This window comes from Oncorhynchus kisutch, linkage group LG6, assembly GCF_002021735.2.
Source record: "Oncorhynchus kisutch isolate 150728-3 linkage group LG6, Okis_V2, whole genome shotgun sequence".
Lineage (NCBI taxonomy): Eukaryota > Metazoa > Chordata > Actinopteri > Salmoniformes > Salmonidae > Oncorhynchus > Oncorhynchus kisutch.
This window is the reverse complement of record NC_034179.2, coordinates 32,856,388-32,881,826: the sequence shown is the minus strand read 5'-3', so window position 1 is coordinate 32,881,826 and position 25,439 is coordinate 32,856,388. Positions and strand designations below refer to the sequence as shown.

Genomic DNA, 25,439 nt, shown 5'->3' with positions numbered 1-25,439 from the left:
TCTTTCTCGGTCATATTCATCTCTCCCTTTCTTTCCATCTCTCTGTCTTCTCATATTCCCCTCTCTCTCTCTCTCTCTCCCTCTCTCTCTCTCTCTCTCTCTCTCTCTCTCTTTTCTCTCTCTCTTTTTCTCTCTCTCCTCTCCACTCTCCTCTCTCTCTCTCTCTCTCTCTCTCTCCCTCTCTCTCTCTTTTTTTTCTCTCTCCTCTCCTCTCTCTCTCTCTCTCTCTCTCTCTCTCTCTCTCCCCTCCTCTCTTTTCTCTCTCTCCTCTTTTCTTTCTCACTATTTTCTCTCTCTCTCTTTTCTCTCTCTTTTCTCTCTCTTTTCTCTCTCTCTCTCTCTCTCTCTCTCTCTCTCTCTCTCTCTCTCTCTCTCTCTCTTTTTTTTCTCTCTCTCTTTTTTCTCTCTCTCCTCTCCTCTCTCTCTCCCTCTCTCTCTTTTTTCTCTCTCTCTTTTTTCTCTCTCTCCTCTCCTCTCTCCTCTCTCTCTCTCCCTCGCTCTCTCTTTTTTCTCTCTCCCCTCTCCTCTCTCTCTTTTCTCTCCCTCTCTCTCTCTTTTTTCTCTCTCCCCTCTCCTCTCTCTCTTTTCTCTCTCTCTCTCTCTCTTTTCTCTCTCTCTTCTCTCTCTCTCTCTCTCTCTTTTTTCTCTCTCTCCTCTCCTCTCCTCTCTCCCCTGTCCTCTCTCTTTTCTCTCATATCCCCCTTATCTCTCTCTCTCTCTCCCCTCCCCTCTCCTCTCTCTCTCTCTCTCTTTTCTCTCTCTCTCTTTTCTCTCTCTCCCCTCTCCTCTCTCTCTTCTCTCTCTCTCTCTTCTCTCATATCCCCCTTATCTCTCTCTCTCTTTTCTCTCATATCCCCCTTATCTCTCTCTCTCTTTTCTCTCATATCCCCCTTATCTCTCTCTCTCTCTTTTCTCTCATATCCCCCTTCTCTCTCCCTAGAGGAAGCGTTCTCCACCAAACACCACAGTCTGGGGATGGAGAGGGAGTCGTTAACAGAGCAACATAAAGAATGCACTGCCAAAAGGTACGTGTCAACCTGTAATTGAAGCATTTATTTATCCATGCACACACTCGCGCACACACACAGACACACACTAGCACCCACGCTCCATCCCGTTGGTTCACCGCGCCATCTGCTAGAAATTACCTAGGCCCCACAGAATGGTGTGTTCTAATATGCTGTCAATTGTTCTAAATGCTGTGGGGAGATTACATTCTGCTTACAAAGAGGGGGTGTTGGCTCGGCGCTGCCTATTTGTGTTTTTAGCCCTAGAGAGAATAAGCAGATTGTGTCAAAGACCAGTCTGATGTGTTTGCCTTGGCCTGCAGGGGTGCACCCTGGATACAGAGTTTGTTTGGCTGGGTACCTGGCAGTGATGGGGCCAAGGCAGAGCAGAAGCAACAGCACTGCTACAGTAAACACACTAGTTATAGCTGGCCGGGCAAAGAAACCCACCAACGCATCATGTAACCAAGGACATTTATTTTGACACTCATGCATCTGCCTAACGTCCACCCCTGGAAAAAAAGTGTATTTAAAGTTCATTGGGCGAAAAATAAGTGTTTGTTAGGGAGAGTTGCTGAGTTCATGTAATAACCAGGTTTCTGGAAATGTCTGTCTTTGATGGTTTGATGTGGGAATTGAGGGTCTTGCATCTGGGCTTAACCAGAACAGATAAGAGAAAGCCTGCTGGACTGAGATGTGAGGTTTCTATGAAGGAAGGATCAAATGATTAACATGGTAATCATCTGGATCTTCTGAATCTACAAAGCCTCCACACTATGACCAGGGATTTTCAACTGTGTAATGGTGAGGGCCAAGGCAGGAGGCCGACCACAGGCAGAGCAGAATGGGGTGACGAGGAGCATGGAGGAAAGGCTGTTCATATCCAATGATCATTTTCTCCCAACACCTTTTCATCTGTCTGAATTGATGGGCCATTATCCACAAAACTCTACTCCCCAAGTGCTGGTTTAAATTGTTGAATGGGGGACACACACACAGTCACACATGTTCTCACACACAATGTACACATAGGCCATACTGTATATATTTACACACACACACTTTTGAGTTCTCTGACTTGTCTGAAGTCAGACTCCAGTAGCTGTCAAGAGGTGGACATAAGAAAGCAAACATTATTCCAGACGTTTCCTCTTCTCACCTAGGCAGGTCAGGCTCATGGGTTGTCCCCCCCGGCAAGTCTGCTAATGGAACAGCCCAGGGCTGGTCTAAGGGGCCTGTGGTGATTTTTGGACCTGTCCCGGGGGGGGAAAAGAGTGGCTGGTAATTTGGCAGTTATGATAATTGAGTTGCTATTACAATTACTGTGGAGATGATTCAGAGCTGAGCCATTAGGTCTCCTCATCCAGATCTGGGCCAAGACAAACACACCCTTGCTGTTCTCTTCATCCTCAGTTTCCAATTAAGGCACCGTCACCCCTCATAACTAACTGACACCCTAGCTACCCTCCATCCGTCCCTCACTCCACCTCCCTATCCCCCTACCTGCACCCTTATTCTCTCCCTCTCTCTCTCCCTCCCAAGCTTTACTGAGATGTCAGGTCTCACCTCACATCTTTCCCCATCTACACTCTTGTTGTTTTTCTCTCATATTATTCATATAGACTGGGTATACCAAACATTAAGAACACCTTCCTTGAGTTGCTCTTTCGCCTTTGAACAGCCTCAGTTCGTCGGGGCATGGACTCTACAAGGTGTCAAGCGTTCCACAGGGATGCTGGCCCATGTTGACTCCAATGCTTCCCACAGTTGTCAAGTTGGCTGGATGTCCTTTGAGTGGTGGACTATTTTTGAAACACACGGGAAAACCCAGCAGTGTTGCAGTTCTTGACACACTTTAACCGCTGTACCTGGCACCTACTACCATTCCCTGTTCAAAGGCACTTACATCTTTTGTCTTGCCCATTCAGCCTCTGAGTGTCACACATACTGTACACAATCCATGTCTCAGTTGTGTTTAAGGCTTAAAAATCCATAATTAACCTGTCTCCTCCCGTTCATCTACACTGATTTGAAGGGGATTATAAGGGATCGTATTGTAGCTTTCACCTGGTCAGTCTGTCATGGAAAGAGCATGTGTTCCTAATGTTTCATACACTCAGTGTATAATACTGTATTGTACAGTACCTTCTCCCTCTCTCTCCCCATCCCCCCCTTCCCTCTTCATCACCTCCTCATCGTTCCCTTATACCCATTTTCTGTCATTTCCCCCTTTCTATCCTCCTGCCTCTCTATATCCCTGTCTATTTGATCCAGTTGCTTCTCTTTTCTGTCACCAGTCCTCCCTCTGTTCTCTTCCTCCTCCTCTGTTACTGTCCTCTTTGTGTTGCTCAGTAAGGCAGTGAGTCTGACTGAGTCATCAAGTGACTGTCTCTGTGTCTGTCTCCCCAGAGAGCTGTTCCTCAAGTCCAACGCTCAGCTCACCTTCCGCTGTCGTCAGCTCCTCTCTGAGCTGTCCTACATCTACCCCATCGACGTGGTCACCACGGCCGTGAGTAACCTCCTCCTGAGTAATGCTAGAAATGAGCCTGGTCAATATACTACACAGTATTGGCTGTAGTCAGCTGTATGGCATGACAACGATGGCGAACAAGAGAGAAAACCTTGAGTGAGAAAAGCTTGGGGAGAAATGTTTTCTCAGCCCTTATTAGTCTTTGGAGTGGCCAACCACTTACATTCCCTGTGTTTTGAAATCGGTTAAAGTTTCAATCTGAAATGTTCTGCGACGGAGCTGAACAGCTTAAATACTCAGTGGTCATTAAAATACAATTTCTAAGGAGAGGGCCCTTTTTGCTCCCGAAGCTTTTCCCTTTCCTCTCTCTCTGTTTTCTCTGTTGTTTTCTGAATATGGCATTGTTGGTTCTTGGATTCTCATAAAACTTGTTTAATTTCCCTGCAGGCTAATCAATCCGATTATGTCATCTGTGGAGTGAAGCTGCCCAACTCGGAGGATTTCCAAGGTAACATATCTATTTCAACAGGAAACGGAAGGGTTTGGAGTGACACAGAGACACTCATAAAGCAGGGTGCATCTGCTTCCTTTTATTGAAGGTTAAATCTTCTGACCTCTCTTTTGGTTCCACATCACCATCCACATGTAGTAAATGTGAGCCTGTACTCCGTCTGAGGTTTGTGTGATATCAGTGGATCCCTTTAAGCTGATTCTCTGACTGATCCTCTCCTGTAATTGGGACTCTATAGTTGAGTCCCAAATGGCTCCCTATTCCCTATGTATTGTGCACTATAGTTTTTGGGGGGCACTACAGTATATAGGGAATGGGGATAGAGTGCAAATTGGGACACAGAACCATATCTGCTCTGAGGTACAATGACAAGTGTTTTAGAAGTAGTAGCTGGTGGAGGAAACATATAAGACATATGTGTTGTATGGGCTAGATGTAATACCTTGATGCAGCGTCAGAGTAGTTACACCGGAAAGGTTTCACCATACTCCCTGGTAGCAACCTTTTGTTAATGGAAGCAGGCCCAGGACCCACAGACTGCTCCCCATCATCCAAGAATGTGGAAATTGCTTCCTGTGTATTTGACCTCTGGAGTCTGTGAATGCTGCTGCCCAGCTACTTTATAAGGACCGGACCCATGGGTGAGAGGGATGAGACTGATAAAGGGACTCTCTCTCTGAGTTTGTAACACCACTCTGCTGGTCTGTAAATTCAGCCCACCATTTCTGTGTATTTATGAATACTGAGTAGTATAATCTGCAAAGTACTGTATGTCGTAAGTCTGTCTCATTTACTGTGGGTGTTTTAAAGGCAGCAGATGAGGATTTGGCATTGTGTTTGTGCGCGTTTACACGGCAAAGGTCTGAATGAGATGATGATTCAAGAGGGGCTTACATTTGGAAAGTGTTATTCATCTAATTCCCTCCATGTCCACACGTATGTGTTGTGGATAAATCTGATTTGGCTTTCTCAGCCAGGGAAGCACGACTTCAAAGACATGATGGAGGGGGAAGTGGAGTTGAGGGGGTTGAGGGAGGGGACTAATGAGAGCCAGGTTTCACCAGTGTGCCTTCTTTTAATACCCCTCCATTGCTATCCCCCGACCTACCTCAACGCTGCCTCGATCTCCAGCCCCCCATTTCCTTGGCTGCAGCAGCCTCTTCCTCATCCTGATGGCTCGTTGTTTGTATTTGCAGCGGTGAGTGGATTCCCATCCCCTGTGGAGGTGTGCGTCTGTCTCACCCCGCGGGGGTGGTAGATATCTAGTGAGTAAACCACGAGGCATGTGCTGTGGCATCGCAGTAGGAGATGGAGAGGCCTACAGGGGGAGTCCTAACCCACTCACAACCTCCCTCCAACCTGTCCTGTCCTCCCGTCCCTCTCCTTGCATGTGGTGTGGCTGTGTAGTAGAACAGAGAGTGAGAGGGACAGAGGCCTATAGGAGGTGAGGAGGAGGGTCTACCTGGTCAGACGTTCCTGTCTAACACCACCTTAACCACTACACCTATACAGCAGCCCAGCCTGAAACTACCCCATCATAGAGGCCTGACCTTTGGCACTTCACCCCTGCTCTGATTTCTGTGGGGCCCTACCTGAGAGCTGGGCCAGCCCAGTATTAAGCCTATCATGTCTGAAACTGTGTTGTTGCCGGGTCACAGACAGGAGAGGGCTGTCTGCAGGGTAGGATGTGGTAGATTAGTGAGCCACTGGGGTCAGGGCTGCTGCACAGCCTAATCCAACCTGCCCTGCCTGGGGAGACTGAGGGGAGAAGGTAGAGGGGTGATGCTGGAGGAGACTGGGGACAGGAGATGGGAGAGGCTGGATAAGGTGAGGGGAGAGAAGAGAGAGGATAGTTTGGATGAGAGACTGGAGGAGACGGTAGAGGAGAAGGGAGGGGAAGCTGGTGAGGGTAGAGGGGACTTGCTGCTAAGAAGAAGGGGTCATGGGGTGGAAACAAGCCCCCCAGTGCTTTCTCTCTCTCGGAGGTAACTCAGCCCTCATCTGAGGATACTTGACTTTGGATTTAAAAGGTTCTCCATTTGCCCCAGTACATGTCAGTTATACTTATGATTCCTTTATCTGACATTCCTGTTGGATAGAACTAGTTTTATGGAAGGTATTGGCATTATAAAAGGTAGTCAGCTTCATGGCCTCTGCTGGTATCAGAGGTGCAGACACAAGAATTGTATAATTCAGGGTCGTCTAGTTATACACCAAAGCGCTCCTAGTCAACTATTTACTGAGGCAGCGGTCTGTTATTCCAAAGCATTAAGACAAAAGCACTATGATTTGGGGATTTGGAAAGTATAAGCACTTTGCCCGGAGCAATGTCCTGTTGCTCGGCAGTTGAGAACTTGAAACAACTTAATGTGCTGTCAAAGAAAGCAGTTCCTTTACTTCAGCGAGGTGGTGGACCTGTTTTCTAGTCAGAAATGTTAATGAAACCGTAACCGTCTAATTTTCCCCTAAAATGCAATTGAGCCCAGCAGGGATAGTTTTACGTGACGCTTTTCACGCACATTTCTGAAATAAATTAAGTATTTTTAAGTAAATGAGGTTTTCTACAGCAGTTGAAGTTTTCTTGCGTGTTCCGTCGCCAAAACCCACTCTATATCATTTCGAAAACACTTTGCCCATGTAAATGTGCCTGCTTTTCATCGGTGTGATTACTTGGTTACCAAAGTTTTTTTTCCAGTTTGTGACGTCTTTATTATATTACCACGTTACGATTTGATCTTTCATTTCAATGTAATGAACTTATATGAAACACGTATGAAATACATGAGTATTGCAGTCAGACTGTTGCTGATCACTTGCTTTCAAGTGGAGCTTCATGAAGCGCTAAAGAAATGATGAAACACTGAGACTGTTTAGCTCGTTGTTGCCGTTTTGACCAACTTTAGTTTTGAGTCGTAGCATTACAATGTGTTGGATTAATAACCCATTAAAACACAGACATTGAAGTGATTAACAGGCATGGCATTTCATTATCAGATCTGTTCAACAGGTTTTAGAAAGTGTTTCTTACTTTCTAAAAATGAGACCATTTCACAGTAAACCTGTCCAACAGAGACTGACTGACCTCTGTGTTGTGTTTTGTCCTGCAGCGAAGGATGATGGGAGTGTTGCGGTTGCCCTGGGTTACACGGCCCACTTGGTACTGATGATCAGTTGCTTCCTGCAGATCCCTCTCAGGTATCCTGTCATCCACAAAGGCTCCCGCTCCTCCATCAAGGACACCATCACAGACAAGCTCAGTGAGAAGGAGCGAGAGTAAGGACCCTACACTCTGGTTATTTTCTTTATTTTTATTTGTTTTGTAGATACACATTTTTTCATTGTTACTGTACAACCGTACAGGTTGAATTTCCTTTGTGATGATTAGCCACCACGTCACAATTCCAATAGAGTAACTCTGTTATATAATGATCAAAATAATAGACCTTGGGAGACGATATACTGTGTTCCTGGTCATAAGAAAGGGCTTACAGGGGCCACATAATGACAGTAGCTAAGCCTGCTGTAACCAGGTGATGGATGCCAAGGATTCCTAGTAGCCAACGATTTAGCGGTAGAGTAGAGAGAAACTCTAAAGTTCAACGACTGGAGAGCTCATGGTGATCCTAGTCATAAGAAGAGCCAAATAAGGTCAACGTGTGTGTTCTCTAGTTTACTGTACAGTAGTTAGTTTGTGCAGAGGATTCGTAGTCACCCATGAAAGTGAGGATCAGAGGGAAGCATGTGACCTATCACACAACAACCCTTCCTCCAATCCAGATCTGTTTGGACAGGTTAAGCCCACTGTAATGCAGCATATCAAATCGTGTGAGGTTCACTCACAGGTCTTTTTTTTACAGTCCTCCTCTTTACCATTCCATAAACCCCAGACAGTAGACAGTATTATTTTTCATAATGACCAAGCAAATTGTTGGAAATCCCTCTAAAGCAGCCAGTGTGTTTTACCCACCCTGGCCTGTGTAGTAGACAGTATTAATTTTGTACCCCGGGGGCTAACCTAGGCACTGTTCTATCAACACTGTATTTAGACAGATGTACATGAATGGAGAGAGGTATTTAAGATGTAGGGATATGTATGATAATATTGTTGCCATGGACACAAGGAGTGGATAACACTATTGGGGCCTCGCCTTTGGGCTGTACCAGCCTGCTTGTTTAAATCCAATTTATAGTGTACTGGGCACAACAATTACAGTGTAAGGACACTTTATTAAAATGATTATTTTGATCTGTTTGGATCCGGTAACTATGCATCAAGCTTCTAACAAAACTTCTGTTGCCTTGTGATAATTGCATGTTTGGGAATGCACACACATGCTCCCAGGTATGCAATCGTATATTACTTTATATTCCTGTACATTCCTGTACATTCCCCCCTCAATCAAGAAAAATAAAGAATGGGTATCAAAATGAATAATTTATAGGATTTTCTAAAACCCAAAGACACTTTGAAAATAGGTATAATCAGACACTTTAGTGATGGGTATGATAAGGATGTGGGTATATTTTTAATCCCTTTAGTGTTAGATTGATTAATAATAAATGTAAGTGACAACTGCTAAGAAGGTAAAAAGTCTGTCTGGATTGCTTCTTGCCACGCTACATACAGTACAGTTGTAACCTGTGATCTCTGGTTCTGCACAGCTTGCTCACATTTAACTGCCTCTAGTCTCTCCACCGTGGCAGGAATGCTCTCACCTGTTCATATCAGCTAAATACTTTGGTTTCACCCCTCATATTCCATTGAGTGATAATCTTTGCTTGTAGCAGATGGATATCGCCAGTGTTTCACACAATATTATACGATGTGTAATGTTCCCCTTACGAGGCCTCCTGTATAAGGAGCAGCTGTGAGTCCTGTGTTAGTGGATGTTAAACGGCCAGAGTGAGATGGGTAGAGAGTGGCAGTGTGTTTTCTGCTCTGTGCTGTTGAGGGGGTAGCAGGCAGACTGGCCTTTGAAACGCTAATGCATGCAGCCTTGTTATAGTCAATGAATGAATAAGAAAGAGAGAAGGGCCAGACCCGAGACCCCTTTATTAACTCATAGTAACTAACAGTTTCCTAGACAGGCAGCAAGCCTCTTGGACCCCGATTAGTACCTCAATAACCCAGTAAGCCCTGACCAATGCTTCATCTAACTCTGTTGGCTGTTCTGGGCTTAAACTGTATCACCCTGTCAGGGTGAGATGTTCCCAGTGTGTTTATCTCTCCTCTCTTTCTCTCGTACTTTCTCACACACACACATATGGATACTGCCCATCATTGTGTTAGTCAGACACAGGGGAAGTCATGTCAACAAATACATACATTCCTCCACACACGCATCCATATGGCATACATCCAAACCATTGAACGTAAACAGGCAGATGGTGAGAGTGCGTGGCAGTGTCAGAGACCACTGCAGCTGGCAGCGACTTATCTCTTCTTCTGCTCCTCTGAGTGATGTCATCATGGCAGCTGGAGGGGCTCACTGGGGGTCTCTCCTCCCCCGCTATCCATCCAGCTCTACTCTCCCACTACGTCTACCTCTGTCGAGGGCCTGACTGCACTGTACGCATTCCCATTCCCAGGGCTTTAAAGCAGGATATTTACACCAGGCCCATCAGAGAAAATAAACCAGAGGAGGGGTGGATGGAGGACCCAGCCCGGCCTCACAGCCCCACCACATCACCCTCGGGTGTCCCTGAGCAGGGCCGAACGCTCCTTTCACTTTGACATCTCATCCCCTCTAACTCCCCCTCCCCATGTTTATGAGCCTGCCGGTCCCAGAGGGCCCTACACACGGGGCCAAACGACGTGTGGGAAGATGGAAAGTAACCTGTCTGAGGCTGTGAGTGTACAAAAAGAGTGATTAAAGTGTCGGAAAGGGGCAATGAATAGAGATGAGTGAGGTGGTACCTGAGCGGTAACTTTAAAGCATGGCAGAATTAGCAGGTGGGTTTGCGATGGATCATTGCTGAAGGCACGCGTATAGAAACCCTCTGTTGTGATGATGACGGAGGAGCAGGTATGCAGGCATCACACCGGCCATGCTCCTGGAGGGTCTGGGAAACATTACTAGTCCACCACTCACAGTGCATCTCTGGTCCCCAGTTGGCTCTTGTGGTGTGTGACGCTCTCTCTCTCTCTGTATTACTCTCTATGAGTGGTGTGTTCCAGATGCTAGTGACGTCTCAGCACAGCTTGTTCCCAGCTAGATGGAGCGGAGTGTCCCCACTGTGAAGTTGGGGTGTGACTGATTCCTCTGTGGAGGCCAAACATGTGGTGTGTGGTGGATCTCACATCGCACCCTGCCAGTCTAGTTAAAAATGTGAAAATTTAGCACCACCTACAGTTCATCATATAGTCGATTAAGACATGTTTTTCTATCCCTGGATATATATATATATATGTATATGTGTGTATGTATGTATGTATGTATGTGCTTGTTAATTGGAGTCTAACAACCATTTAGGTTCTCCTGACTGTGCCAGCCATGTATAAATGTGTCTGACCTGTAGAACGAGGGCATTGCTGTTATATTCCACTCCAAGTTGCGGTGGACCTGCGGTCTCGGATAATGACGACCTTGGCTTTTATGTAGGTGGCCATTTTGCCACAGCAAGAGCAGGCAGACCTGTGTACAGCTGAACTGGAGTGCCCTCTAGAGACCTCTCAGTCAGTGTGGAATGAATGAATGGGGCCGCTTGGGGACTGCAAGGAGTTTTTAGGGAAAGGTGGTGAACGGCGATGACTCCACTTTGCCTGTTTGTTGGCACTAGGCCTACCTTGAACGCACCATTATTTGGAATCTCGGAAGCTTTCACCCCCTAAAAACATTCTCAAAATGCAATGTGCTGTAACGACACGTTGCACCCACATTGTGGAGAGCAGCAGCAGGGCGAGCCCAGCATCAGCTCCATAGCTCTAGTGTGTCTGATTGCATGGGGGAGAATGGGGAGATGCGATCCAGATGTCCACTGACTGTATGATTGAGACCAGAGCCCGGCCGTTAAAAGTCTAAGCGCTGCCTCATACAGCCTTTTTACTAGGACTATTAAGAGGGAATCCATTTTTTTTTTACTGAGTTTCGTTATGAAAGTGAAGGCTTAAGAAAGAAAGAAAAATGTCTAAGAAGGGATTGACACATCAATGTGTGGCTCAAGTATAGTGTTGTGCGGCTGGGGTGGAACTATGACTGCCAGGGAATGGAGGGAGGGAGAGATTCTAAGAGAGGGCCTCTGCTCGGCAGGACCTGCAGCTCAAAAGAAGGTTATTGTTACGGGGTTTCAACGCTTTCGCGTCCCTTAACATGGACCATGTGGGACCAGGGGAAGGGGTGGCTGAGAACCTCCCTCAGTCTCACATAGCAGCCATGGGACAGGAGAGGAGAGAGAGGAGGGAGGGGGTAGAATAGTTGCTCAATGACAGGACACAGACTAGAGACGGGCAGACTTTCATACAACACACACCCAATCACGCAAATACTTTCTCACACTCTTTTACCCCCTCAATGTAGTACAATATAATAGGAAGTACTGTAAAGGGTTAGTGAGTTTTGGATATCCCAGGGGAAAGGGAAGGATTGTCTGGTGTGCCAGACGGGTCAGTTGCATAAATGGTTGACTGGCCCTGCTACCCTGTGATCCAGAGAAGATGAGCTGAGTGGGCCAGTGAGACCAGGCTGCTCCCCATCCTCAGTGGTCCAATGCCCTGATGCCTCAGGCTCCCACCACCCAGCCTATACTCTACCATCACTCTGTTAATGCCTCAGCCATTAGGATACATTCCCTTCTATTTTTAGCCCATTTAACAACCAATTGACAAATTTTTCTTTTTCATGTAAAGCTGTTAATAATAAACATCTTCCTTAGTTGAACGCCTTTCAAAGCCATAACTATGATCGTTAACTCAAAGGAGTGGCTTAGTTGGCTCGGTTCATCTGTACATTATATTTTACACTGCTTTTTCATCGATGGGTAACTGTTGGCCTGACTTGTGTTGTCTTAATGCCAATAGTGGCCGTGTCTCACTCTACATTTACATTTGAGTCATTTAGCAGACGCTCTTGTCCAGAGCGACTTACAGTTAGTGTGTTCATCTTAACAACCACATATCACAGTCGTAGGAAGTAAATTTTTCCTCGATAAAGAAGTTAGCAGTAAAGTCAGTGCTCTCTCCCCCTCTCTCTCTCTAACATTAAGACTCATGGGAGTAGTCAGCTGTATATGGCCTGTGACTCCCTGCCACAAGATTGTGAACACAAATTCGAAATACCGTTCCATGTGTCCGTTTCACTTCAGGTCAGCATCTGGGAGGAAGTTTAGATTCCCCGTGATAAATAAAGAGGCACTTCTGCAGAGGGAGATCACCTAGCTAGTCCCATAGAGAAATCTGCTTAGATCCTGTCCTCTGGGTCCAGCTCTCTGGTTCTAATTAAAAGAATATGAGGAAGTGAAAGGCTTACTTATGGGACCTTCCCAACAATGCAGAGAGAGAAAACAGAGAAATAATAGAAAGTAATAATAAATGCCAATGAGTAAGATAATTTGGCTACATACACGGTGTACCAGTATTGAGTCGAGGGAGGGAGACATTTCTACAGCAGTGCGTTTGCTCCAAGATGGTTCCTTACCCGAGATGTAAGTGGAGTAGAGCGGCAGTCATTAAAATAGCATTCACTGACATATGCTCAATGTAATAATTTCTCAGATATTGGAAATTACAGCTCGCTGTGATTTATATAGTAACCGGTGCCATTAGCCGTGACAGTTGCGAGGCAGCAGGTGTTTTTTAAAAAGCAGGCCTCACATCATTTATGGTCCTGGTGCGTTTGAAATCGCACATTAAAGACATTCTAGGGAACTTCTGGGGAATTTTTTTTCTCGTTTTTTCTTTTCTTCGAGCCGACTGCACATAGCTAACTCCCAACTCCACTATGTGAACCAGAACTGTTGATTTGCACATTTGGTGTATTCAGATAGCATACATTTAAATATATTTATTAGATGTTAGAATGTTGAGTCAAGATGATGACTCATTGGCCTGAAAGGGAGGTCCAAAGAGGCCAGGCTTTTCTAGCGTTAAGGGGAAAGTAGTCCAAAAGTTACTGGAGGTAATCAGATTATGCTAGTGAGTTTGGGTAATACAAAAGTTACGTTACTGATTACAATTTTGTACAGGTAACTAGTAAATCTCACGAATTACATATAGTAAGGAACCTACCCAATTAAATATATTTTTTAGGGGTAAATCAGTTTTAATATTGCATTAAGATTGTGGGTTCCATCAATGTAATTGTCTGCATAATTTCCAATCCCCAATATATTTATTTTGTAATTATATACATTACCCGTCAAAAGTTTGGAGACACCTATCTCATTCAAAGGTTTTTCTACATCGTAAAATAAGAGTGAAGACATCAAACAGAACATTTAGTAACCAAAAAAGTATGGATGCACCGATATGACATTGTTGGCCGATAACCGATATTTAACATTTTAGCAGCCTTTTAAGCAGTCTAGTAAAGTTAAATAGTTAACACACACACACAAACGGACGCAGCGGTCTAGGGCACTGCATCTCAGTGCAAGAGGCATCACTACAGTCCCTGGTTCGAATCCAGTCTGTATCACATCCGGCTGTGATTGGGAGTCCCATAGGGCGGAGCACAATTGGCCCAGCGTCATCCGGGTCGTCATTGAAAATAAGAATTTGTTCTTAACTGACTTGCCTAGTTTAAATAAAGGTTACACACACAAACCACACCACACTGACCAAAAAGTTATTTTGTTGGCATTTACATACAGTTGAAGTCAGAAGTTTACATACACCTTAGCCAAATACATTTAAACTCAGTTTTTCACAATTCCTGACATTTAATCCTAGTAAAAATTCCCTGTTTTAGGTCAGTTAGGATCACCATTTTATTTTTAGAGTGTGTAATGTCAGAATAATAGTAGAGAGAATGATTTATTTCAGCTTTTATTTCTTTCATCACATTCCCAGTGGGTCAGAAGTTTACATACACTCAATTAGTATTTGGTAGCATTGCCTTTAAATTGTTTAACTTGGGTCAAATGTTTCAGGTAGCCTTCCACAAGCTTCCCACAATAAGTTGGGTGAATTTTGGCCATTCCTCCTGACAGAGCTTGTAACTGAGTCAGGTTTGTAGGCCTCCTTGCTCGCACACGCATTTTCAGTTCTGCCCACACATTTTCTATAGGATTGTGGTCAGGGCTTTTTGCTGGCCACTCCAAAACATGGACTTTGTTGTCCTTAAGCCATTTTGCCACAACTTTGGAAGTATGCTTGGCGTCATTGTCCATTTGGAAGACCCATTTGTGACCAAGCTTTACCTTCCTGACTGATGTCTTGCTTCAATATATCCAAATCATTTCCATCTTCATGATGCCATCTATTTTGTGAAGTGCACCTGACCCTCCTGCAGCAAAGCACTCCCACAACATGATGCTGCCACCCCCGTGCTTCATGGTTGGGATGGTGTTCTTCGGCTTGCAAGCCTCCTCCTTTTTCCTACAAACATAACGATGGTCATTATGGCCAAACAGTTCTATTTTTGTTTCATCCAACCAGAGGACATTTCTCCAAAAAGTACAATATTTTTTATGGTGGTTTTTGAGCATTGGCTTCTTCCTTGCTGAGCGGCCTTTCAGATTATGTCGATATAAGACTTGTTTTATTGTGGAAATAGATTATTTTGTACCTCTTTCCTCCAGCTTCTTCACAGGGTCCTTGGCTGTTGTTCTGGGATTGATTTGCACTTTTCGCACCAAAGTACGTTCATCTTTAGGAGATGCGTCTCCTTCCTGAGCGGTGTGACGTCTCCCTGGTCCCTTGGTGTTTATACTTGCATACTATTGTTTGTACAGATGAACGTGGTACCTTCAGGCATTTGGAAATTGCTCACAAGGATGAACCAGACTTGTGGAGGTCTACAATTTTTGGTCTGATTTCTTTTGATTTTTCCCATGATGTCAAGCAAAGAGGCACTGAGTTTGAAGGTAAGCCTTGAAGTACATCCACAGGTACACCTCCAATTGACTCAAATGATGTCAGGGCTTAAGAAGCTTCTAATAGGCTAATTGACATCATTTTCTGGAATTTTCCAAGCTGTTTAAAAGCACAGTCAACTTAGTGTATGTGAACTTCTGACCCATTGGAATTGTGATTCTGTGAATTGTAAGTGAAATAATCTGACTGCAAACAATTATTGGAAAAATTACCTGTGTTATGCACAAAGTAGATGTCCTAACCGACTTGCCAAAACTATAGTTTCTTAACAAGTAAATTGTGGAGTGGTTGAAAAAGAAGTTTTAATGACTCCAACCTAAGTGTATGTAAACTTCTGACCTCAACTGTATGTCCCCATTACCTGTAAAACATAATCAAAACCTATTTCTTTCACTTACTTGCTGTGCTGTTTCGTTGTTCATTTGTTCAGTCTCAACCAGGATTTCATCATACACATCAAGCAGTGAAGTTTCAGCTCTTTCTGTCCATGGCCTCTCTTCCTTGGTGCACACTGTTACTGTGTCCGTTTCCCTCTTGTCCAGCTGTGTATGTAGCATTTCACATAAACGCTGTTTCTTGTCTGCATCGATGTAGTGGTCCTTGTACCTAGCATCGAGCATGGTGGACGACACAGTAAAGAGGCTCAGAGAGAATTCCACCGAATCGCTTGTTCGCCGCCTCGAGTACTTCAAAGTGTTTACTTTGAAATGGTACCAAGAATATGCATATCCTTGCTTCAGGGCCTGAGCTACTTGCAGTTCGGTTTGGGTATGTCATTTGAGGTGAAGATCCTTTAAAACAAGGTCAGTTAATCCGGAAAATTAAGATTAAGGTTTCTTCAAGTGCAGTTGCAAAAACCTTCAAACGCTATGATGAAACTGGCTCTCATGAGGACCGTGACAGGAAAGGAAAAGAGTTACCTCTGCTGCAGAGGATGAGTTCATTAGAGTTACAAGCCAACTATTCAGAGGAGACTGCGTCAATCAGGCCTTCATGGTTGAATTGCTGCAAAGAAACAACTGCTAAAGAACACCAATAATAAGAAGAGACTTGCTTGTGCCAAGAAACATGAGCAATGGACATTAGACCAATGGAAATCTTTCCTTTTGATATTTTTGGTTCCATTCCCTGTGTCTTTGTGAGACGCAGGATGATCTCTGCATGTGTGGTTCCCACCGTGAAGCATGGAGGAGGAGGTGAGGTGGTGCTTTGCTGGTGACACTGTCAGATTGTATTTAGAATTCAAGGCACACTTAACCAACATGGCTACCACAGCATTCTGCAGCGATACGCCATCCCATCTGGTTTGCGCTTAGTGGGACTTGTTTTTCAACAGGACGGTGACCCAACACACCTCCAGGCTGTGTAAGGGCTATTTGACCAAGAGGGAGAGTGATGGAGTGCTGCATTAGATGACTTGGCCTCCACAATCACCCGATCTCAACCCAATTGAGATGGTTAGAGATTAGTTAAACTGCAGAGTGAAGGAAGAGCACCCAACAAGTGCTCAGCATATGTGGGAACTCCTTCAAGACTGTTGGAAAAGCATTCCAGGTGAAGCTGGTTGAGAGACTGCCAAGCGTGTGCAAAGCTGTCATCAAGGTAAAGGGTGGCTACTTTTAAGAATCTCAAATATAAGATATATTTTGATTTGTTGAACACTTCTTTGGTAACTACATGATTCCATATATGTTATTGGCTTCCTCTGCACTTCAGAGTATTTATTTATTTTCTCCTTTTTACGAGGGTCCCATCCTGCTATCGTATTTTAGGGTTGTCTGTGAGGTAAAGGCCTGGTGGGCTGATGAAACCGAGGGCTGTGTAAATACTCTAACCCTTTAAAGTGAAGGGGCTTTCTGTTAGAAGCTGCTTTTAAGACGTACCTAGTGTTCCCCACACCGCTCCTTATTAATTACATATCTCTACCCTGCCATCAGCGCGACTTGCAGACAGCTCAGCTTAGACACGACAGGTCCTCCACACAGATTGGCGTGTGAGATAGGGAGGGAATGAGAGTTTTTGATCACATTAAGTAGATGTCAGTGTGGATGACAGTGTTGATCATGGTGCCTGTCAGTGTCATATTTAGTTTGCCAATTGAGTGTAAAGAGCTGCCAGAGTTGGGGTGTGGGGAGAGGGACGGGACATGGTAGTAATATAAATACATCTATTTTAATGAAGGTGAGGAGCGGAAGGCTGTGGTGTGTGTGCATGTATGTCTTTGTGCGTTTGTCTGACGAGAAAGAGATTATAATTGAAACCAGAAAGGAGAGCAACGAGTGTATGTATGTGTGTATGTATGCATGTATATATGTATGTGTGTATTCTGTGTTCTGGCTCTGGTCTGTGGATGGATGGAGGGCTCCCGTGGGCCTGAGAGCTGTTCCAAGGACGATTGTAATCCAGTTCATCCAGCTTGTGCAACAGATCATTTCAGCACAGACGCCAAGAGAAGACCGGCCGGTCAGCCCATTGGTAAAAATGACTGCTTTCCACTCCAACTCCCCCTCTTTTCTATCTCCTTCCCTCTCACCTGTCTCTCTCTTCTTTTCTGTTTCTTCTATAACTGCTCTCTCGTCGTGTCTCTCTCACTCTCACATGTTGCACCCTCCCTCTATTCTCTCTTCTCTCACTCCCATCCTCCCTCTCTCTCTCCCTCTCCTGTCAGCTCTCTACCCCTCCTCCCCCCACCCCCCCACATCTCTTTGGGACCCCCGACTTCCTCTTCCCCTCCCTCCTGCTGGTGTGTAATAATATATTTAACTTTACTGGACGTTCCCGGGAGGAATTCCTGGTGTTTGGTGAACCGGAGTCCCTTCAGTGTGATTTCAGACGCACTGGACAGCACTCATTAATCACCTCACCGTGACGGCAAACCATGCGGGTGAGGGCGTGTGCACGTCGATGTATCTTCATGTGTTCCTTTGCTTTTCTATATGTGTGCTTATGTGCGCGTGTCAGCCTCTCTCTCTCTGATTTCCCCTTCACCAGCAAACTAATCATATGTTGTCGGGAGAAAGTGATTGTTGGAATGCCTGCTATGAGACTGTGTGTGTTTGATGTGTTATTTCTCCCTCTGTTAGTTATTTCCTGGTCATGAGATATGACCTCTGGCATGCTGCTTCCTCTGGGGTTTGACTAGGCAGGGTATGTAGGAGTGAAACAAGTGTCTGAGGCTGTGTGGCCTATAGTGTTTCCCTCTGTCTGTGAAACCAACAGTGTTATTTGTCTACTTTATTTGGTAAAGAGTTTCTATGTAATGCACCTCACAAGAAACTGAATGAATTGTGTGTATGGATTGGGCCGAGGAGGAGAACTGCACTACAGTCTGTACTAAGGCGTTAAAGCGTTATACCTCATGTCCACCAGATGCATCAAACTCTTTGCGTTCCGGCGGGAACGTTGTTAATGGTGCTGTCCGCAACGCTACGTTGGGGATGCCGCACTAGGCTGCTGTGTGTTCTGGGTACAGCATGCGTTCAATATTTTCAACTCGTGCATTGCTTTACCGTGCCATGGTACAAACAGAAGAACACACGCAGACTGCAGCTTGCTAGCTTTTAGCTAGTTGAACAGCGAAGCACATGTGCATCAAGTATGGAAAATGCGGGCTAGACTTCCGGCAAAACAAACACATATGCATCTGGTGGACATCAGGCATTATAGATAACAGAGCTGCAGTAGCTAGGCTGTATCAGTTGGGGCTACAGTCATTGCCTCATGCACCTTGCCCTGTAACAGTGATGTACAGTACCAATGGTGTGACAAGAGGAACCTCCAAACTCTTGACCTGGGCCCCTCGCTCCTCGGCTCTGGGCCCCTGGCACCTGGGGGTCAGTTAGCGGGAAGAGGGCATGTCTCTTCTAACACAGGATTACCAGTAGAACCTGTCCTGGCTTCAGGGGCTCAGCCATGTCCACTGACAGGAAGGGGATGGGGAGGAGGGGAAGGGGGAGGAGGGCCGGATGTTCACTTGCACCTCCTGACCTGACTGCTGAGCCTGACAGTGGAGGAGTAGTCAGTAGTCGTACATGTTTAACTCAAGCAGGGCTCTGTGCGTGTGTGTGTGCATGTGCGAGCAGAGTAAGACCGTGCCCTGGGCACATCTCTTCGGTACATCCTCTCCGTTGGGGAGCAGACATGAGCACATAGTGACAGGGACTATCATAGGATAAGGCAGACTTGAGCCATAGTGGGATGAGAGGAGAGCGTTGTTGTCACTAGGGGGGGTCAGCAGGCTCGGCCTGGGGCAGTTTCTCCATCTCCACATTAACACTTCCATCCAGGGGTTTTCAACACTGTGTGTGTGTCTGCCTGCCCTGCCCTACTAGCTAGACATCTGACTGGCACTTGAATGCTGAATGGGGTTTTTCCCACCGAGCCTCTCCATCTGTCTGTCTTTGTTCCCTGAAGTGTAAAAGCAGGTGTACAGGCTGTTTGATAGGCCTACAGTATGCAGCCTGGATGGTTCCGAGCTTGGCTGATATTTCAGTTCAGTGTTTCCCCTCTCAGCTTCTGCTAAGATGTTTTATCTACCAAACCCCAAAAGATACAGACTACACGACAGTAATTCCTGGACTGTGACAACAGGGAAGCAATTTATTTCACAGCACTCAGTCTTGTTGGTGAATCTGTCAATGTTAAACCAACAAGGAATGAAAAAACCATTTCAAGCACCACATGGTTTATTCTAACTATTTTCAATCGGCGATGTAGATATGTTATACATTTGAGGTATGTGTGAAATTGCACTCCTATTTTGTTATTACCCTCATATACAAGTCTGGTTATTACTTTATTTACTGTAGTTAGGGTTGCAAAGCTACCGGTAATTTACCAAAGTTACCGGAATACAGGTAATCTATGGCAAACTATGGTAATGTTGGTAAATTATACTTGAATGACTTAAACAAAAATATGTATTCATATATAGTATACTTTTTTTTAAATATATGTGCCCATATTGTCCATGACTTTCTATTGGATAGACCATATGGTTCAAGAGAAAATTGCATAATTAATTAAAAAAGCATCTTATCAACAATGGCATTATTTTCAATTAACTCTGCAACTCTTCCAATGATTGACTTTTTTCAAAACCACCACCAGTTTGGTGCCAATACATTTACAACAAAGACATATTGACAAAGTAAAAAATCAAATCAAAATGTTTTATTGTTACATAGGTGCAGAAATGTGTTTTACAGGCTCAACCATTGAATATTTTCTATATTTTACATATGATAAGGACACATGGACGGCCAGAGATATAAAAATACACCTGTGATAATCGGAAGTACCCAAAAGGGCCTGTAGATATCTTGTGATCAGTTAAATTAAATCCTTGAAAGTTACAAAAATTCTGGTAGTTTACTGGTAAACCTTCAAAGTTTCTAGTAATATAACCTCCTTTTTCAACCCTAACTGTGGTATTGTTATTACTGTAGTAGATGTTTCTCTGAAGAGCCCAGGAACTGTTTTGATGTTCGAGAGGAGGGAGGGCCTCTGCGCTCTCAACTCCTCAATCTATCAGGATTAGGTTTCTCTCTGCTGTTACCCACATACTAACCCATGTGTACCACTTACTCCAGTACCACTTACTCCAGTACCACTTACTCCAGTACCACCTACTCCAGTACCACCTACTCCAGTACCACTTACTCCAGTACCACTTACTCCAGTGCCACTTACCCTAGTACCACTTACCCTAGTACCACTTACCCTAGTACCACTTACCCTAGTACCACTTACTCCAGTACCACTTACTCCAGTACCACCTACTCCAGTACCACTTACCCTAGTACCACTTACCCTAGTACCACTTACCCTAGTACCACTTACTCCAGTACCACTTACCCTAGTACCACTTACCCTAGTACCACTTACCCTAGTACCACTTACCCTAGTACCACCTACTCCAGTACCACTTACCCTAGTACCACTTACCCTAGTACCACTTACCCTAGTACCTCTTACTCCAGTACCACTTACCCTAGTACCACTTACCCTAGTACCACTTACCCTAGTACCACTTACCCTAGTACCACCTACTCCAGTACCACTTACCCTAGTACCACCTACTCCAGTACCACCTACTCCAGTACCACCTACTCCAGTACCACTTACCCTAGTACCACTTACCCTAGTACCACTTACCCTAGTACCACTTACCCTAGTACCACTTACTCCAGTACCACTTACCCTAGTACCACTTACCCTAGTACCACTTACCCTAGTACCACTTACCCTAGTACCACTTACTCCAGTACCACTTACCCTAGTACCACTTACCCTAGTACCACTTACCCTAGTACCACCTACTCCAGTACCACCTACTCCAGTACCACCTACTCCAGTACTGTACACTCATTATCACCGCTCTTCCTCTTCTTCTCACACAGATTCCCACTTTACCCTCGAGGAGAGCGTTTTCAGTTTGAGTACGGAGTCTACCTGATCAACAAGAACATCGCCCAGGTAATGTTGACACAAATGAGACATTTGTATCCAATGCGACTTAGTCATGCGTGTATACATTTTATATATGGGTGGTCACGGAAATCGAACCCACTACCCTGGTGTTAAGTGCCATGCTCTGCCAACTGAGCTACAAAGCACCAGCATGTGTCAGGCCAACTCAGAAGTTCAGATGGTCTGAAGGTGTTAGGTCACTGAAAGGTTTCTGTGTGGGGAACAGACCGCGTTTGCAGTGGTCTGTTGGTTTTTACACATGTTTTGGATCAATCAAGTCACGTCCATTTGGACTGGAGCCTTGTTACTGTGTTCCTCTGATCCCGTTGTTTTGAAAGACCTGCAAACTCACAATACATATGGAGAAACTAGGATGCATGCAAACAGACTGGACTAGAGTGAGGCCCCAGTGTACATACTAACCCTATGTATGTAATGGCTCAGGATACTGTGAGGGAGAAGGACACACACACACACACACAGGGGTCAAACTCGATTAAAATGGGTCTAATTTGTTGACCTGTGTGAGTCCCCCCTCTCCGCCCCCCTCCCTCCCTTAATCATTGAGCACCAAATATAACAATTTGCATTCCATTGTGAGAATGTGGAATGGGATCTCTCCAGTGTATTACGCAGGGCAATTAACTGCAACAGGTGGCTGGGTTCAAATGACTGCACTTTGGGAGGTTTGGACTCTGACGCACTGCCGCTGCCGCAACCTGTTAGCTAGCTGCTATCCAAACTGCTGCCATCCTCCATCCGCCTTTGTCCCCCCCATCTCTCTCTCGTTGTTGGACCAACTACACACTGCAAATTAAAATAAGCTTGGACTGAAAACCCAAGGAGGTCAAGGGTGCATGTTATGACTTGCATGAAAGAGCAGGACCATTATTTGTTCTGTACGAATGGAGACCCAGAAAATGTTGCATGTTTCAAAATGATCGTGTTCTGTTCTTTATGCAACCGAACTGAAATCGAGAAAGCTATTTCTCCCAGTTTGTTTCATGTATTGTTATGATTGTAATGATCTATGAGGGGTTCAGATAAGGAACATTTCCATGGGGTTCTTAGAATTATAGACCAGTGACCGTTTTACTGTGGTGTGAGTTGCTCCAACATCAGATCTGATTTTCATTCCCTCACTTCTGCCTGTCCGCTCTGCCAGGTTTAGAGGTGAAATACTATCCTGGAAGAAGTGTTGAGGATGGTGTCATTTGATTGACTTTACTGTACTGTAGTAACTGTCAAGTAGAAAGGGATATGAGTGTCTGTGTGCATGTCTGTGTGGGTCGAGTGCCTGATAATTCTCATCTCAGACATGGACGTGGATCAACCTCTTAAATCCCCCATGCAGTCTTTACATTTTGTTTTTGTTTTGTTTTATCATCACCGTATGTCTAATAAATCACTGTGTTTATTTCATGAAAATAACTTCTTTCCCTGGGTGGCTGGTAGAGCATTGCGCCAGTAACCAAAAAGGTGTCGGCTCAAGTATTCGAACCAGCAAGGTGAAACATTTGTCTCTGGCAGTGACCCCACTCCCCGCGGGTATCTCAGGAGCAGTTGGGATATGCAAGAAACACATTTCCATTACAGATTTGTGTGTAACTGGACTAATATAAGCACCCCCAAAGTTATTATGAGCCTCCTTTTGCCATTTGAAATTCTCAGTCTGATCACGTGGGTGTGTAGATACAAATTTAGATATATTTACATACACTACATGACCAAAATATGTGGACACCTGCTCATCGATCATGGGCATTAATATTGAGTTGGTCCCCCCCCTTTGCTGCTATAACAGCATCCACTCTTCTGGGAAGGCTTTCCAGTAGATGTTGGAACATTGCGCTGCAGGGACTTGCTTCCATTCAGCCACAAGCAATCGCGAGGTCGGGCACTGATGTTGGGCGATTATGCCAGGCTCTCCGTCGGCGTTCCAATTCATCCCAAAGGTGTTCGATTGGGTTGAGGTCAGGACTCTGTGCAGGCCAGTCAAGTTTTTCCACACTGATCTCAGCAAACCATTTCTGTTTAGACCTCGCTTTGCGCACGTGGGCATTGTCATGCTGAAACAGGAAAGGGCCTTTCCCAAATTGTTGCCACAACGTTGGGAGCACAGAATTGTCTAGAATGTAATTGTATGCTGTAGCATTAAGATTTCCTTTCACTGGAACTAACGGGCCTGGCCCGAACCATGAAAAACAGCCCCAGACCATTATTCCTCCTCCACCAAACTTTACAGTTGGCACTATGCATTGGGGCATGTAGCGTTCTCCTGGCATCCGCCAAACCCAGATTTGTCTGTCGGATTGTCAAATGGTGAAGCATGATTCATCACTCCAGAGAAGGCATTTCCAATGGTCCAGAATCCAATGTCGGTGAGATTTACACCACTCCATGAGACGCATGGTGATCCTAGGCTGTTGCGCAGCTGCTCGGTCATGGAAATCCATTTCATGAAGCTCCCGAAGAACAGTTATTGTGCTGACGTTGCTTCCAGAGACCGTTTGGAACTCGGTAGTGAGTGGTGCAAATGAGGACAATTTTTATGCGCTTTAGCACTCGGAGGTCCGGTTCTGTGAGCATGTGTGGCCTTACCACTTCGCTGCTGAGCCGTTGTTGCTCCTAGATGTTTCCACTTCACAATAACAGCACTTAGAGTTGACTGGGACAGATCTAGCAGGGCAGAAATTTTACAAACTGACTTGTTGGAAAGGTGGCATCCTATGACGGTGCCACGTTGAAAGTAACTGAGCTCTTCAGTAAGACCATTCTAATACCAGCGTTTGTCTATGGAGATTGCATGGCTGTGTGCTTGATTTTATACACCTGTCAGCAACGTGTGGCTGAAATAGCCGAATCCACTAATTTGAAGGGGGGGGGTCAACATACTTTTGTATATAAAGTGTATATTTACATTTTGGCGGATAAGATTGTCTAGACTCTAGAGCCTACCCCGCTTCAAAGTAGTAGAATACATATGCAAATAAAACATGATTGGTCATTGGTCAGAATAATCAGATAAGGATGTCATGCTTTGGGCCAAAATCTCCATCCCACCTGATCAGGCAGATATTCAAGGTGTTTTTTTCACTCCAAAAAGCTCTAACACTAAAATAACATGATCATCATTTTTGCCTTATCAGTGTTATTTCGACCTCATAGTGTGGAAACAGGAAATCATGTTTTTGACTGAACTGCCCCTTTAAAAACCTGGCATGTGCACAACATATAGGCTCAAACAGCAATATATAGAGTTCCAGTCTTTACCAAACGTTACATTTGTGGGACCCCACCCTACCCCCTGGAATAGCGTATGGCACGTGACTGTGTCGGTAAAAAGTCAAATCCTCAGGTTAACTTGCGGTGAATCCATCCGGAAAATCTCTCTCTCGTCATTGTGCAAGACAGTCAACATTCTGTGTCTGTGTCACTGAATTTTTTGAAGGTGAGCTCATGAGTTTTTGTCAGTCGAGCATCTTATACATTCCATGTGTGACTGGGGGGATATATCCATGTTGAGAATGATTTACTGGGCCGACTCAAAATCAACCTATGTGCACCGCATGGATCAGCTCCCTACAGCTGACAATGGTTGTGAAACGTTGTTGCAGAGCAGCGCAAGTGGTAAACATTTCATAGTAGATGTAGCGGAACCCACCACAAAGACAGCTCCCCCACCATCTATGGGGAATTGCTGTACCTCGCATGAAACTGTGCAATCCTGTGTCTGATCACTGGGTTCCGCCGCCATCACATGTGTTCCAGTAGTTTGGGGGGAATGCATGAAGCGACCGACGCAACACTGTCACGGTTCATTTCCTCCTTTTTACAGTCGATACGGGTTTTCCACAACTCTGGCCGTTTCAGACCACTTTATCTGGGAGACCTGGATTGTGTCCCAGTGATGTTTGAGTAGAGACTACGGTATGGTCCTTGTTAATA

At 45.0% G+C, this 25,439-nt stretch overlaps 1 protein-coding gene across 1 annotated transcript in view; it reads left to right on the top strand.

Moving 5' to 3' along the window:
• LOC109892722 (UV radiation resistance-associated gene protein-like) overlaps positions 1 to 25,439 on the top strand; it is a 142,685-nt gene that overhangs the window by 60,641 nt on the left and 56,605 nt on the right. Inside the window, exons 9-13 of the mRNA XM_020485461.2 lie at positions 941 to 1,025; positions 3,417 to 3,516; positions 3,925 to 3,985; positions 7,096 to 7,261; positions 21,422 to 21,497. Of these exons, the coding sequence (XP_020341050.1) occupies positions 941 to 1,025; positions 3,417 to 3,516; positions 3,925 to 3,985; positions 7,096 to 7,261; positions 21,422 to 21,497 (488 nt within the window). The remainder of the gene's footprint in view (positions 1 to 940; positions 1,026 to 3,416; positions 3,517 to 3,924; positions 3,986 to 7,095; positions 7,262 to 21,421; positions 21,498 to 25,439) is intronic.